The sequence below is a fragment of the Heterodontus francisci genome, chromosome 4, assembly GCF_036365525.1.
Source record: "Heterodontus francisci isolate sHetFra1 chromosome 4, sHetFra1.hap1, whole genome shotgun sequence".
Classification (NCBI taxonomy): Eukaryota; Metazoa; Chordata; class Chondrichthyes; order Heterodontiformes; family Heterodontidae; genus Heterodontus; species Heterodontus francisci.
Genome location: NC_090374.1, coordinates 158,333,994 through 158,350,550, shown reverse-complemented (window position 1 = coordinate 158,350,550; position 16,557 = coordinate 158,333,994). Strand labels below are relative to the sequence as shown.

Genomic DNA, 16,557 nt, shown 5'->3' with positions numbered 1-16,557 from the left:
GGCAATAGATCCAGGAAAGTTTAAAAAGGCCCATATTGAGCCAGGAAAATTTAAAGAGGCCAAGATAGAGTCAACAAAAATTAAAGGAGCTAAGATAAAAGCCACAAAATTTGAAGGAAAAGCACCAGAGGTATGGTTAGCTGAAACTTTTTTTTTAAAGATTTAAATAGGGATGAGGAAAGTTCCCAAACAGGAAAGCCAAGAGTGAGGGAGATGCCTCATCTAGTTGAAGTGCCATAGGGAGTGCAGTGGAAGCTGGACAACCACCTGTGAACAGTAATGTGCCAGAGGACATGGGGCAGATTAGGGAAAACCTATCTCTGAAGTAAAAAGAAAAGTGAAGGTAACATACCCTAAAGTGAACTACACTTGTGAAAATCACAAGTAAACTAAAAGCGAGGTCAGTGTGGATCTACCCACTGAAGAATCAAATGATCAGAGTTTAAATCAAAAACTAATCAAATCCAACAATTTAGAGTCAGAACTCAGAAAGAACAAGGAGCAGGAGGCAATCCCAAATGCCTTGCAAGGGTTAAAAAACAATTTATCACCCACTTTCACCCTAGAAATAAGAATGATCAATGTACCAGAAAATGAATGGTTAATACCATGTATTGTGGAAGCAGTAGTTAAGGGGTTAAAGCTTATACAGTCGGGGAACCTTGCAACCAGCAGTAACAGAAATTTGCATACTACAAGCTTCACCAACAATCACATGTTTATGAAGAGTAACGTTCCCAAAGTAGTACAAACTGATGCAAGAGAAACTACACTTGACAAGGCCTAACCAAAAGAAATGCCAGTTTCTTTTAATGGTACCTCATCCAAAGGAAGGATGATGAAAAACTTAAACTTGAACCTGAAATGGCTGTTACAAGCGGCAGGAGTTATAAAATTGAGGAGTGAATTAAAGGAATATGTACAGTGGTGTGACCCTAAACCTTCTTACTGTGTTATTTTCCTTCTTTCTACATCCCCTACAAAAAAAAACAAACAACATAAAAATTAAATCCAAGGAATTTCCATGTTTTCCCTTTTGGGAGAGGTGTCATGCACACAAGAAGTGCGATGATACAAAATATGAACAAAATCAGAAGTGTTATAAAAAAACTGACTTTGTCTTTTAAAAATGAATATTTCTTTTAAATAAAACACCGAGGGGTTAAATCCTAATAACAAAACACACTTGCTGCGGTCAGGCGGGGAGTTGAACAGTGGGAACCACCCCATCTCACCACGTAGCCATAACATTATTTCTGGTAAGCTTAAATAGCAGGGTTATGTTTGCTACCTTTCAACCCTCGGGAACTGTTCTAGAATCTAAGGGAAAGATCAAAACCAATGCATTGACTATTTCTGCAGCTAACTCTTTTAAAACCTTAAGATGCAGGTCGTCAGGTCCAGGGGATTTGTCACCACTTATTCTCTTAATTTCTCCAGTACTATTTCCTCACTTGCACCTGTGGAAGAGCCTGTTACTCCAGAATTGGCCTTTATAGCCACTCCAGGCGCTGCTTCACAAACCACTGACCACCTCCAGGCGCGTATCCATTGTCTCTCGAGATAAGGAGGCCCAAAGAGATTTCCTCACTGATACTGATTGCTTTAAGTTCCTTATTCACACTTGGTCCCCCTTTATTCCTGGAATACTTTGGTGTCTTGAACTGTAAAGACAGGTACAAAGTATTTGTTCAATGTCCCTGCCATTTCCTTACTCCCCATTATAATTTCACCTGTCTCTGCCTCTAATAGGCCCATGTTTCTTTTCACTAATCTCCTCCTATTTACATACCAACAGAAACATTTACAATCTGTTTTTATGTCTCTTGCTAGTCGACCCTCAAATTCTCTTTTCTATTTCCTTATCAGTTTCTTGGCCCTCCTTTGCTGAATTCTAAAATCCTCCCAATCCTCAGGCTTACTAATACTTTTGGCAACATTACAAGCCTCTTCCTTTGATCTAATACTAACTTTAACTCCTCTTGCTGGCCATAGTTGGACCACATTTTCTGTGGGGTGTTTGTGCCTTAAAGGAATGTATATTTTTTGTGAATTATGTCTTAATTATTTAAATGCTAGCCATTGCTTGTCTACCATCATATCTTTTAATGTTGTTTCCCAATTTACTTTAGCCAACACACCCATCATACCTACATAGTTTGCTTAGATTTACGATCCTTGTTTCACACTTAACTAATTCACTTTCAAACTCAATATAAAATTCTATCATATTTTGGGCATCCTTCCCTAGAGACTCCTTTACTACAAGGTTATTAATTAACCCTTTCTCATTGCACAATACTAGTTTCCTAGTTTGTTCCTCAACATTATGATCTACAAAACTATCTTGTATACATTCCATGAACTCGTCCTCCACACTATTACTGCAAATTTGGTTTGCCCAGTCTATGCGAAGATTAAGATCCCCTATGATTACTGTATTACTCTTATTACATGAGCTTCTAAGTTCTTAATTTATATTCTGCCCTACACTACAATGACTGTTATGGGGCCTATAAACAACTCCCACCAATGTTTTCTGCCTCTTGCTGTTCCTCAGCTCCACTCAAACTGATTTTAATTTTCACTTTTCCAAGCTAAGACCCTTTCTTTTTACTGTCCTTATCCCATCCTTTATTATCAGAGCTACCCTTCTTTTCTATTTTGCCTATCTCTTCTAAAAGTTAAGTATCATGGAATATTTAGTTCCCAACCTTTGTCACTTTGCAGTTACATCTCTAATGGCTATTAGGTCAAACCTATTAATTTCTATCTCTGCTATTAATTCATCTAATTCTTTGTGAATGCTTCATGCAATCAGATATAGTACATTTAGCCATTTCCACCACCTCCAGCGTGATGCCTCTACCAAACGCATCTTCCCCTCCCTTCCCCTGTCAGCATTCCGAAGGAATCGTTCCCTCCGTGACACCCTGGTCCACTCCTCCATTACCCCCACCACCTCGTCCCCTTCCCATGGCACCTTCCCCTGCAATTGCAGGAGGTGTAATACCTGCCCATTTACCTCCTCTCTCCTCACTATCCCAGGCCCTGAACACTCCTCTCAGGTGAAGCAGCGATTTACTTGTACTTTTTTCAATGTAGTATACTGTATTCGCTGCTCACAATGTGGTCTCCTCTACATTGGGGAGACCAAACGCAGACTGCGTGACCGCTTTGCGGAACACCTCCACTCAGTCCGCAAGCAGGACCCCGAGCTTCCGGTTGTTTGCCATTTCAACACTCCCACCTGCTCTCATGCTCACATCTCTGTCCTGGGATTGCTGCAGTGTTCCAGTGAACATCAACGCAAGCTCGAGGAACAGCATCTCATCTACCGATTAGGCACATTACAACCTGCCGGACTGAACATTGAGTTCAATAATTTCAGAGCATGACGGGCCCCCCATTTTACTTTCATTTTTAGTTATTTTTTTCTTTTTCCTTTTTTAATTTTTTTTTGTGTTTATTTTATTTTATTTCATCTTAGTTTGTTCAGTTTTTTTCATGTTTGTACTTGCGGCTGTTCAACTTTCAGTCCATTAACACCCTATCTGTACTAATGCTTTGTCTTTCAACACACCATTAACTTATTGTTTGCCTTTGCTCCACGACCTTCTGGTCAGCTATTCTGTGACCTTGTTCTATTTACACCTTCTCCTTTGTTATCTCTTGCCCCACCCCCGCTTTACTTGCTTATAACCTTTTACATTTCCATTATTTGCTAGTTCTGAAGAAGGGTCACTGACCTGAAACATTAACTCTGCTTCTCTCGCCACAGATGCTGCCAGACCTGCTGAGTATTTCCAGCATTTCTTGTTTTTATTATAGTACATTTAGATTAGATTAGAGATACAGCACTGAAACAGGCCCTTCGGCCCACCGAGTCTGTGCCGAACATCAACCACCCATTTATACTAATCCTACACTAATCCCATATTCCTACCAAACATCCCCACCTGTCCCTATATTTCCCTACCACCTACCTACACTAGTGACAATTTATAATGGCCAATTTACCTATCAACCTGCAAGTCTTTTGGCTTGTGGGAGGAAACCGGAGCACCCGGAGAAAACCCACGCAGACACAGGGAGAACTTGCAAACTCCACACAGGCAGCACCTGGAATTGAACCCGGGTCCCTGGAGCTGTGAGGCTGCGGTGCTAACCACTGCGCCACTGTGCCGCCCTAGCTTTGACTTTTTTTTCTAATTTTCCCTGGTCTCGTCTTAATCACTAATACCCTATTACCTTTGTTACTCTCACTGTCCCTTCCTGACCCACTCTACTTATTTTTACCCAAAATGCTGCATTGCCTGAGACCCTTGACATTTCCCTTGCTACTTTTGAATTTACCCTTTCCTGAATCCTCCCAACTGCACCCCCACACTCCACTTTTTTAGTTTAAAGCCCTGTCTACTGCCCTAGTTATTCAATTTGCCAGGACATTGGCCCCAGCCCAGTTTAAGTCGAGACCGTCCCAATGAAACAGCTCCCTGTTTCCACAGTACTGGTACCAATGACCCATGCAGCAAAACCTCTGCCTCCAATACCACTCTTTCAGCCATGCATTTAACCTTCTAATTTGTTTATCCCTAAGCCAATTGGAGAGTGGCTCAGGTAACAATCCAGTGATTTTGAGGTTCTGCTTCTTAATTCGGATCCTAACTCCTCAAACTTTCCCAACAGAATCTCATTCCCTGTTCCATTTATGCCATTGGTTCCTATGTGGACCACGATTACTAGATCCTCCCCCTCCCACTCCAAGTTCTTCTCCAGCCACGAGAAGATGTCTTTTACCCTAGCACCAGGCAGGCAACAAAACCTTTGGAACTCCCGATCTTGCCTGATTATACTGCAGCCAATTACTACCACATTCCCTTTCACTCCCCCCACTTGGATAGCCTCCTTCACCATGATACTGTGGTCAGTTTGCCCATAACCCTGGAGTCCTTTTCCCATCCACACAGACAGCAAATGCCTTGTACCTGTTGGTCAAAGTCAAGGGCTGAGGTTCTTCCATCTCTACATCCTAGATCCCCATACCTGCCTGACTCGCAGACACATCTGCTTGTCTCTGGCTATTGACCAACTCTAAAGTTCTACTTAAACTAAGAGGTGTGACTGCCTCCTAGGACCAAGTGTCCAGGTAACTCCCCATCCCTGATGCCCCACATTCTCTATAGCTCAGTCTCCAGCTCAACAAATGCAGAGCCAAAGTTCCTCGAGCTGCAGGAACCTAACTGCAGATATGGTTGTCAGGGATCACAGTGATCTCTACAAGCTCCCACATGCTGCAGTTATGGCACACCACCTGCCTTGTCATGTCTATCTAACCTTATCTATTTAGGTTTTTTTTCAAAATTGAATCAATTATTTTAGTTTTACTAATTAGTTGGTTTATCTAGTTTAAGGTACTAATTTAGTAAATTAAAGTAATAGCAAGTTAAAGTCTCCTAGCTTGGAGACAAAAGGAAAACACACCAGTTACTGGAGGTAAAATAAAAATCTTTCCCCTTTGCATCGAATGCCCACTTTCACCAAATTCCCGACTTTAGCATTCTATTAATGAAGCTCTCTTTTACAACCACTCTGTGCTCCACACTCTCAATATTGTGGCGGGGAGTTTGCTTTTGCTTTTGGGGAGAGTTTAAACTAACTTAGCAAGGGAATGAGAACCTGAATATAGATTCAGAAGGGAGGGAAGCAAAGCTGGAAATGGAAAACATAAAATTGATAAACAAGGAAGCAAGAGGGGCTACAAACAGCACAGAGAAGGAGGGTGGAAGCTCAGACAGAGCGGCGATAAACAGCGGGGCTAGGCTGTAACCAGGAGCCAGCCAGAGCCAGGATTCGGAAAGAAAAATTGAGGTGTGACATCACAGCGAAGCAGGTAAGTGATTGATTAGTGGGTGAGTATTTTGCTCGTTTATCTTTTAGAACTCAGATAATTTGTTAGTAATTGTCATGTTTTATTAATCATTAGTAGGGGTTATCAGTATTAGTAAGGTTTATTAATAGTGGTAAGGTTTATTATTATTGGCAAAGCTTTATTAGCATTGGTTAGGTTTATTACCTGTAGTAATGTTTATTAGCAGTAACAAGGGTATTAGTTAATAAATAAAGTAATGGCAGCGCTGCTCCAACTCAAGAGTCCACATCCTGTTCTATGTGAGAACTCCAGGTCTCTTCCCGTGTCCTGGATGACCACTTGAGTAGGAAGTGTCGCCAGCTGCAGCAGCTTGAGGTCCATGTTTCAGAATTTGAGCAGCAGCTGGTGACACTGCAGTGCATCCATGAGGGTGAGAGCTTCGTGGATAGTACGTTTATAGATGTGGTCACCCCGCAGCTTAAGGGTACACAGAGAGACAGGGAATGGTTAACCACCAGATAGTCAAAAAGAAACAGGCAGGTAGTGAAGGAGTCCCCTGAGTGCATCACATTCTCCAAATAGTATTCAGTTCTGAATACTATTGAGGGTATGGTTCATCTGGGGTGTGCAGCTAGTGCCAAGTCCATGGCACCATGGGTGGCTCAGCTATCCAGGGGGTTGCAAGGAAGACTGGTAGAGCAATAGTGTTAGGGGATTCTATAGTTAGGGGAGCAGGCAGGCATTTTTGCGGCTGCAAATGTGAATCTAGGAATGGTATGTTGCCTCCCTGGTGCCAGGGTCATTGATGTCACTGATGTCACTGTGAACAGACAGAGGTCGTGATCCATATTGGTACCAACGACATAGGTAGAAAAGGGGATGCAAGCAGAGTTTAAGGAGTTCGGAAAGACATTAAAAAGCAGGACCTTAAAGATAGTAAACTCTGGATTACTCCCAGTGCTATGTGTTAGTGAGCATAGAAATAGAAGGTTGGAGCAGATGAATGCGTGGCTGGAGAGATGGCAGTACAAAATCATAGCTATTACAGAAACATGGCTTAAAGAGGGACAGGAATGGCAGCTCAACGTTCCTGCTTGCAAGGTTTTCAGACAAGATAGAGTGATACAGCACTGAAACAGGCCCTTTGGCCCACCGAGTCTGTGCTGACCAACAGTCACCCATTTATACTAATCCTACATTAACCCCATATTCCCTACCACATCCTCACCTTCCCTCAATTATCCTACCACCTACCTACACTAGGAGCAATTTACAATGGCCAATTTACAAGTCTTTGGCTGTGGGAGGAAACCAGAGCACCCGGTGGAAACCCATGCAGTCACAGGGAGAACTTGCAAACTCCACACAGGCAGTACCCAGAACCGAACCCAGGTCGCTGGAGCTATGATGCTAACCACTGCGCCACTGTGCCGCCCCCTGATAGAGATAGCGAGGGGGATAAAAAAGGAGGGGTGGTGTCACTTTTGGTTGAAGAAACAATTACAGATGTGAGGAGGGAGGATATGTTAGACGGTTCTTCAAATGAGGCTATTTGGATTGAGCTAAGGAACAACAAAGTGGCAGTCACACTACTGGGAGTGTACTATAGACCCCCAAACAGTCAGAGAGAGATAGAAGAGCAAATATATAGGCAAATCTCTGAGGTGCAAAAATAACAGGGCAGTGATTGTAGGGGATTTTAACTACCCCAATATTAACTGAGATAGTTTTAGTGTAAAAGGAATGGAGTGAACAGAATTCTTGAAGTGCATTCAGGAGAACGTTTTAGGCCAGTATATAGCAAGTCCAACAAGAGAGGATCTGGTTCTGGACTTAGTTTTGGGAAATTAAACTGGGCGGGTGGCAGGAGTGGCAGTGGGAGAGCATTTTGGGCGTAGTGATCATAATTCAGTTAATTTTAACATAATTATGGAAAAGGACAGACATAGAACAGAAGATAAAGTTCTAAATTGGGGTAAGGCCAATTTTATTAAGCTGAGGAATGATTTAGCTAAAGTGGACAGGAAACAGCTATTTGAAGGTGTTAGAGTAGTGGGAGGCATTCAAAGGGGAGATTGAATGAGTTCAGAGTAAACATGTTCCCACAAAGAAAAAAGGTGGGACAGCCAAATCTAGAGTCAAGGAGCATATAGGGTCAGATAAGGTAGAAAAGGAAAGCTTATGTCAGACACCGAGAACTCAATAATATAAAAGCAAAATACTGCGGATGCTGGAAATCTGAAATAAAAACAAGAAATGCTGGAAATACTCAGCAAGTCACCGAGAACTCAATACTGTATAAAGCCGAGAGGAGTATTGAAAGTGCAGGGGTGAAACTAAAGAATTTAGGAAAGCAAAGAGAGGGTATGAAATAATATTGGCAAGTAAAATCAAGGTGAATCCAAAGATGTTTTATCAATACATTAAGAGTAAAAGGATAACTAAAGAAAGAGTAGGGCCCATAAAGACCAAAGAGGTAACCTATGTGTAGAGGTGGAAGATGTGGGTATGGTTTTTAATGAATACTTTGTGCCTGTCTTCACTAAAGAGTGGGGTAATGCAGGCATTGTAGTTAAGGAGGAGGAAGGTGAAATATTGGATGTGATAAACATAGGGAGAGAGGAAGTATTAAGGGGATTAGCATCCTTGGAAGTGGATAAATCAACTGGGCCGGATGAAATGTGCCCCAGGTTGTTAAAAGAAGCCAGGGAGGAAATAGCGGATGCTCTGACCATCATTTTTCAATGCTCACTGGATGCAGGTGTGGTGCTGGAGGATTGGAGAACTGCTATCGTTGTAGGTTTGTTTAAACATGAAGCGAGGGATAGACCGAATAATTACAGACCAGTCAGTCTAACCGCGGTCGTGGGCAAATTATTGGAATCAATTCTGAGAGACAGGATAAACTGTCACTTAGTCAGCGTGGATTTGTCAAGGGAAGATCGTTATTAACTTGATTGAATTTTTTGAGGAGGTAACAAGGAGGATTGATGAGAGTAGTGGTCTATCTACATGGATTTTAGAAAGGCTTTTGACAAGGTCCCACATGGCAGACTGGTTAAAAAATAAAAGCCCTTGGGATCCAGGGGAATGTAGCAAGCTGGATACAAAATTGGCTCAGTGGCAGGAAACAAAGGGTAATTGTTGACGGGTGTTTTTGCGACTGGAAGGCTGTTTCCAGTAGGCTTCCACAGGGCTCAGTACTAGGTCCCCTGCTTTTTGTGGTATATATTAATGATTTGGACTTAAATGTTGAAGGTATGATCAAGAGGTTTGCAGACGACACAAAAATTGGCCGCATGGTTGATAGTGAGGAGGGAAGCTGTAGACTGCAGGAACATATTAATGGACTGGTCACGTGGGCAGAAAAGCGGCAAATGGAATTCAACCCGGAGAAGTGTGAGATGATGGAATTGGGAAGGTCAAACAAGGCAAAGGAATACACAATAAATGGGAGGATACTGAGAGGTGCAGAGGAAGTGAGGGACCTTAGAATGCATGTCCACAGATCGCTGAAGGTAGCAGGACAGGTTGATAAGGTGGTTAAGAAGATATATGGACTACTTCCCCTTATTAAAGAGGCATAGAATATAAGAGTAGGGAGGTTATGCTGGAACTATATAAAACACGAGTTAGGCCACAACTTGAGTATTGTATGCAGTTCTGGTCACTTCATTACAGAAAGGATGTAATTGCACCAGAGAGGGCACAGAGGAGATTTACAAGGATGTTGCCAACACTAAAATTGCAGCTATGAGGAAAAACTGTTTTCCTTGGAAGAAGGGGCTGGAGGGGAGATTTGATTGAGGTGTACCAGGTTATGAAGGGCCTGGATAGACAAGATGGGAAGGAACTATTTCCCTTAGCAGAGGGGTCAGTGACTAGGGGGCATAGAGTTAAAGAGATTGGTAGAAGAATTAGAGGGGAGATGAGGAAAAGTCTTTGCACCCATAATGTGATAGGGGTTTGGAACTCACTGCCTGAAAGGGTAGTAGAGGCAGAAACCCTCAACTAATTTAAAAGGTGCCTGGATATGCACCTGACATCCCATAATCTCCAGGGATATGGACCAAATACTGGAAACTGGGATTAGGATGGGTGGCTTGTTTTTTGGCTGGCGCAGACATGATGGATAGAGTGGCCTCCTTCTGTGTCGTAAATTTTTCTACATTTTCTAAATATTCTAACTATCTGAAAAAGAGGAAGGTGCAAGCTTATGGGGAGGGGGAGGAGTAGTGGCAGTACATGAATTGCTCCTTAGGAACAGTCTTCCTGTTGCTTCCCAGAACAATCAATCAGCACTCACCATCATTACGTTTTTTTTCTTCCAAGTTCAAAGGTTGGTGATATTCAGGCCCTGATGAATCGAATGACTCTGTCAGATGTTGGTCTGATGCTTGGTTTGAGACAAGATGTGTCAAATGGCCTTTTTCTGTGCTGTAACGATTCTATGATTCTAAGTATGGAAGGCAGAGAAAACAAAGGCGAGAAAATAGACAACAAAGGAGTTTTGCAATGCTTTCTGCTATATACTTCAATGCAAGGACTGTAGTGAATAAGGCAGATGAACTGAGGGCACAAATTAACACTTGGAAGTATGGTACTATAGCTATTATTGAAATATAGCTGAAAGAGGGACAGGAATGGCATTTCAACATTCTTTGTTACAGAGTTTTTGGATGAGATAGAGAGGGAGATAAAATTGGAGGGGCCACAATATTGGTTAAAGAAACAATTACAGCTGTGAGAAGGGATGGTATACTAGAAGGATCATCAAATGAGGCATCCTTGTCAGTTATTCTTTTTTTTTTAGAGATACAGCACTGAAACAGGCCCTTCGGTCCACTGAGTCTGTGCCGACCATCAACCACCCATTTATACTAATCCTACACTAATCCCATATTTCTACCACATCCCCACCTGTCCCTATGTATTTCCCTACCACCTACCTATACTAGGGGCAATTTATAATGGCCAATTAACCTATCAACCTGCAAGTCTTTGGCATGTGGGAGGAAACCGGAGCACCCGGAGGAAACCCACGCAGACACAGGGAGAACTTGCAAACTCCACACAGGCAGTGCCCAGAATTGAACCCGGGTCGCTGGAGCTGTGAGGCTGCGGTGCTAACCACTGCACCACTGTGCCGCTCTGTCCTATCAACACTTCCCTTTTGTTCTATTTTGCCCTACCCCTCTTTTATTTGCTTAGAACCTATTATATTTATAACCTTTGCCAGTTCTGATGAAAGGTCACTGACCTGAAACGTTAACTCTGCTTCTCTCTCCACAGATGCTGCCAGACCTGTTGAGTATTTCCAGCCCTTTTTATTTTTATTTCAGATTTCCAGCATCTCCAGTATTTTGCTTTTATATTAATCAAATGAGGCCATATGGGTTGAACTGAAGAACAAAAGAGGGGCCATCACACTGCAGGGACTACAGTACTACAGACCTCCAAACAGTCAGGGGGAAGATAACAGAGCATAAATGTAGGCAAATTTCTGAGAAGTGCAAAAACAAGCAGGCAGTAATAGTAGGAGATTTCAACTGCCCTACTATTAACAGGGATAGAATCAGTGTAAAAGGTATAGAGGGTGCAAAATTCTTAACATGCGTTCAGGAAAACTTTTTTAGCCAGTACATAGCAAGCCCAACAAGAGAGGAGGCAGTTCTGGATGCAGTTTTAGGGAATAAAGTTGGGCAGTTGGAAGAGATGTCATTGGGAGACCATTTTAGTGGTAGTGATCATAATTCAGTTAGATTTAGCATTGTTATGGAAAAGGACAAAGATAGATCAGGAGTAAAAGTTCTCAATTGGAGAAAGGCAAATTTTATGAAGCTGACATGTGGCTTAGCAAAAGTGAATGGGAAACAGTTACTTTAAGGTAAATTGGTGTCAGAGTAGTGGGAGGCATTCAAGGAGGAGATAGTGAGAGTTCAAAATAAATATGTTCCCAGAAAGAAAAGGATGGGACTCTCAAATCGAGAGCCCCCTGGATGTCAAGCAGCAAACAGAGTAGGATAAGGCATAAAAGGTAAGCTTATGTCAGATGCTGAGAACTTAATGCTGCAGAAAGCCTTGAGGAATATAGAAATTGCAGGGGTGAAATTAAAAAAGCAAAGAGAGGGCATGAAAAAATATTTGCAAGTAAAATCAAGGAAAACCCAAAGATATTAATAGATACAAGGAGCAAGAGGATAACTAAGGAAAGAGTATTAGAGACCAAAAAGGTAACTTGGGTGTGAAGGCGGATGATGTGGGCATGGTTCTTAATGAATATTTCGCATCTGTCTTCACAAAAGAGAGGGATGATGCAGACATTGTAGTTAAGGAGGAGTCTGAAATATTGGATGGGATAAACATAAGAGGGGAAGTATTAAGGGGTTTAGTACCTTTGAAAGTAGATAAACCACCAGGCCCAGGTGAAGTGTATCCCAAGCTGTTTTGAGAAGAAAGGGGGGAAATAGCAGAGGCTCTTACCACCATTTTCCAATATTCTCTGGCTACTGGCCTGATGCTGGAGGACTGGTCAACTGCTAATGGTGTATCATTGTTTGAAAAGAGAGTAAGGGATAGCCTGAGTAATTACTGGCCAGTCAGCCGAACATTTGTGGTGGTAAAATTATTGGAAAAAATTCTGAAGGGACAATTTTAATTGTCCTTTAGAAAGACATGGTTTAACTCAAGAGAACCAGCATAGATTTGTTAAGGGAAGGTCATGTCTGTCTAACTTGATTGAATTTTTTGAGGAAGTAACAAGAAAGATCACTGAGGGTGTCACGTTTAATGTAATTTACAAGGATTTTAGTAAGGAATTTGACAAGTCTCCACTTGGCAGACTGGTCAGAAAAATAAAAATCTATGAGATCCAAGGGAAAGTGGCATTTTGGATCTAAAATTGGCTCAGTGGCAGGAATAAAAGGGTAAGGGTCGACAGGTATTTTTGTGACTGGAAAGCAGTTGCCAGTTGGGTTTTGCAGGACTCAGTACTAGATCTCTTGTTTTTTGTGGTATATAATTGAGTTGGGCTTAAATATGGTGGGGGGGGGGGGGGGGGGGGAGCATGAGAAAGCAGTCTGCAGATGATAAAAAGCCATGTGGTTCACAGTTGGGAAGAAAGCCGTGGATTGCAGAAAGATATCAATGGACTGGTCAGGTGGGCTGAAAAGTGGCAAATGGAATTTAACCTGCAGAAGTGTGAGTTGATGCATTTAGGGAGAGCAAACAAGGCAAGGGAATACACAACAAATGGTAGGATATTGAGAAGTGTAGAACAGAGGAACCTTGAAGTGTATGCCCACAGCTTCCTGAAGATAGCAGGGCAGAGACATAAGGTGATTATGAAGGCGTGCAGGATACTTTCCTTTATTAGATGAGTTATAGAATACAAGAGCTAAAACTGTATAGAACAATAGTTAGATCAGAGCTAGAGTACTGCTCCGGTTTCTTCCCACAGCCAAAGACTTGCAGGTTGATAGGTAAATTGGCGATTATAAATTGCCCCTAGTATAGGTAGGTGAATGGGGAATTGAGGGAAGGTGGGGATGTGGTAGGAATATGGGATTAATGTAGGATTAGTATAAATGGGTGGTTGATGGTTGGCACAGACTTGGTGGGCTGAAGGGCCTGTTTCAGTGCTGTATCTCTAAATAAAAAAATAAAAACCCATTTGTCTTTCTAAGCACTTACTACATTTGCATATCAACCTTTTGTGATTTATGTACCAGGACACCCAAGATCCGTCTGTACCTCAGAGTTCTGCAATCTCTCTCCATTTAAATATGTTGCTTTACTATTCTTGATACCAAAGTGGACAAGTTCACATTTTCCTACATTATACTCCATTTGGCAAATTTTGGTCCACTCATTTAACCTATCTATATCCCTTTGCAGACTCTTTGTCCTCTTCACAACTTTACTTTCCCACCTATCTTTGTGTCATCAGCAAATTTAGCTACCATACATTCGGTCCCTTCATTCAAGTCATTGATATAAATAGGCCTTGGGGCATTTTACTATGTTAAAAGTGCTATATAATTGTAAGTTGTTGTTGCAGGATTTGAGGGTGCAGGGTGTGCCACTGTGCAGAGGGTGTGGGGGAGTCTCTGTTAAGCGGTGTGAGTGTGCAGGGTAACTGGTGTGGGCAGGCAGCTGACCTCTGACCCGGGGCTGAGGGGCGGGGCTTTCTGCGTGAGGAGGGGCTTCTGCGTGAGGAGGGGCGGGGATGACCTGTGACCCGGGGCTGAGGGGGCGGGGATGACCTGTGACCCGGGACTGAGGGGGCGGAGTTTGCTGCTGGTTGCACGGCGTGTGTTGGGCCAGGAAGATGGCGGGGAGTGGTCGGGCAATGCGCTGCGAGGGTGCTGGGTATCTGCGGATGAGGCTGTCGCTGGCGGCGCTGAGCGGCCGGGCCGTGCGGATCACCGGGATAAGGAGCCAGGAGCTGAACCCGGGCCTGCGGGGTGAGTGCGCGCCCAGGCCGAGGACCGCACTGCCGTCGCCGCAGCAACACGCACTTCGTATTGAAAGTTTCTGCTGTTAGATTGTTTAAATTACAGCCCCGTCTGTCGAATGCAGTGACAGACACGCCGCCGAACTGCATCTCTTTGCAATTAACTCCTTTTCTTTTGCATTATGTTACAGGGCGTGCATTATTGAAACATTTACTTATAAATACATCTTATGGTGTGCTGGCGGATTAACTCATGACTTTCCATTTGCAACCCATCTCCTGATACCTCGTGATCTTTAGTTGGGGCTGAGAAGGGGGATGGCGGGTGGAATGAGGTTAAAGACATTTGGATTTTTTTATCTGAGTTAACTAATTCCCCCCCCCCCCCATCCCCTATTTCTGTTTAAACACTGGGCAAGGTTTTTTTTTTGCCCGAAGTAGGTTAGGAAAACGCATACTGGCAGGCTGGTGTCGCTATGTTTTTGGCAGATCTCCCATTCTTGTGTTTTTATTTCATTCTTGGCCATCTTGCAAATAGACTGGGGAGGAGTCTTGTTTTTGCTGTGGAGCTGGAGGGATGCGTGTGTTTTTTTTTTGTTCAATTTTAGCTTTTGATCTAGGCTGGCCTCCTGGTACGTTGCAGTTGTAGGAGATTGCAACATATATTATTAAACGAGTCTCGGGCAGCTTTCTGACACGAGTTATGCAAACCGCCGCAACATATGGTGGGGCTTGAGGACACTGAAAGGAGGGAGTTACCTGAATGCAATTAAAAACTTCAGTTCCTCGAAAGCCTCCCCCAACCGACACACAATTTAAGGCTAGCGGTAGCCCTGACCTGGATTAATTTTGGTGTTCCCAATGCTGAGATTGATGCTTGCTTGGTAAGGTGCATCAGTTTGTCAATGCTGGTCTCCTGAAATCTTTTTTTTTGTATGGCGGGGAGGGAGGAAATACTGAACAAATGGGAATTTTTGTTGGTGTTGCGAAGTCTAATATTCACATTAATTTTAAAAAAAGCCAAATACTGCGGAGGCTGGACATCTTATATATAAAACCGGAAATGCTGGAAATACTCAACGGGTCTGGCAGCATCTGTAGTAGGAGAAACAATTAACATTTCAGGGTGACGTCCTTCAGTACTTGAAGTACAAAGGTAAGGAAAGCAGGGCAGAATGAAAGCGCTGTACAAATGCAAGGTTTTTTTCTATATGGTGCAAGGCAAAAGGACATAGCAATGGGACAAGTAAAGAAACCAGATGGGTTATGGAGGAGGTGTAAATGGGGATAGCAGAATCAACAGCTGCTGTCTGAAAAAAATGGGAGCAGTGGTTATGATCTGAAATTATTGAACTCAGTATTGAGTTCGGAAGTTTATGAAGTGCTGAATTGAAGGATGAAATGCCATTCCTCGAGCTTATGTTGAGATTCATTAGAACAGTGCAGGAGGCTGAGGCAGAATGTGAATGGAGTGAAGCATTAAAATGACAGGCAACTGGAAGCTCAGGTTCACGCTTGCGAACTGAACATAGGTGATCTGCAGAGTGTTCACCCAGCCTATGATTGGTCTCCCCAGTCGGGAGGAGACTGCATTGTGACCAGCAAATACAGTATGCTAAATTGAAAGAACTAGAAGCTGTTTCATCTGGAAGTAGTGTTTGGGGCTCTGGATAGTCGGAAGGGAGGAGTTAAAAGAGCAGGTGTTGTATCTCCTGCACTTACATGGAAAGGTGCTATGGGAACGGGAGGTGGGTGTTGGGGGTGATTGAGGAGTGGACCAAGGTGTCGTGGAGGGAATGATCCCTTTAGAATGCTGAGAAGAGGGGAAGATGTGTTTGGTGATGGCATCATGCTGGTGGTGGTGGAAGATGATCCATTGAATGTGGAACCTGGGGGTAGGGTGAGGGGGGGCAGGGGGAAAAGAGTGAGATCTCATGTTAGTCCCTCCCAGAACCGTGATAGCTTTCCTCTTGTCCTTTGACAGCTAACTGTTGCCATTTCAGTGGAGGTCATTCAGCCCATCGTGCCTGTGCTAGCTCTTTGAAGGAGCTGTCCAGTTTGTCCCACATTCTTGTTCTTCCCCAAAACCCAACATTGTTTTTCCTTTGTTTATCCAGTTCCCTTTTAAATCTTAGTATTGAATCTGTTTCCATCACCCTTTTAGGAGTACATTCTGGATCATAACATCTTACTGTGTCAAAAGAAAAAGCTCTCCTGCTCTGGTTCTTTT

The 16,557-nt window shown here is 43.0% G+C and overlaps 1 protein-coding gene across 2 annotated transcripts in view; it reads left to right on the top strand.

Moving 5' to 3' along the window:
* Window positions 1-14,150: 14,150 nt before the first annotated feature.
* rcl1 (RNA terminal phosphate cyclase-like 1) overlaps window positions 14,151-16,557 on the top strand; it is a 28,594-nt gene continuing 26,187 nt past the window's right edge. The window contains exon 1 of one of the 2 annotated variants that reach the window (XM_068030459.1): window positions 14,151-14,337. In XM_068030459.1, the coding sequence (XP_067886560.1) occupies window positions 14,202-14,337 (136 nt within the window). In that variant the 5' untranslated portion in view covers window positions 14,151-14,201. Of the gene's footprint in view, window positions 14,338-14,716; window positions 15,212-16,557 lie in introns of those variants that run through there. The other variant, XM_068030460.1, reaches the window with a different exon arrangement.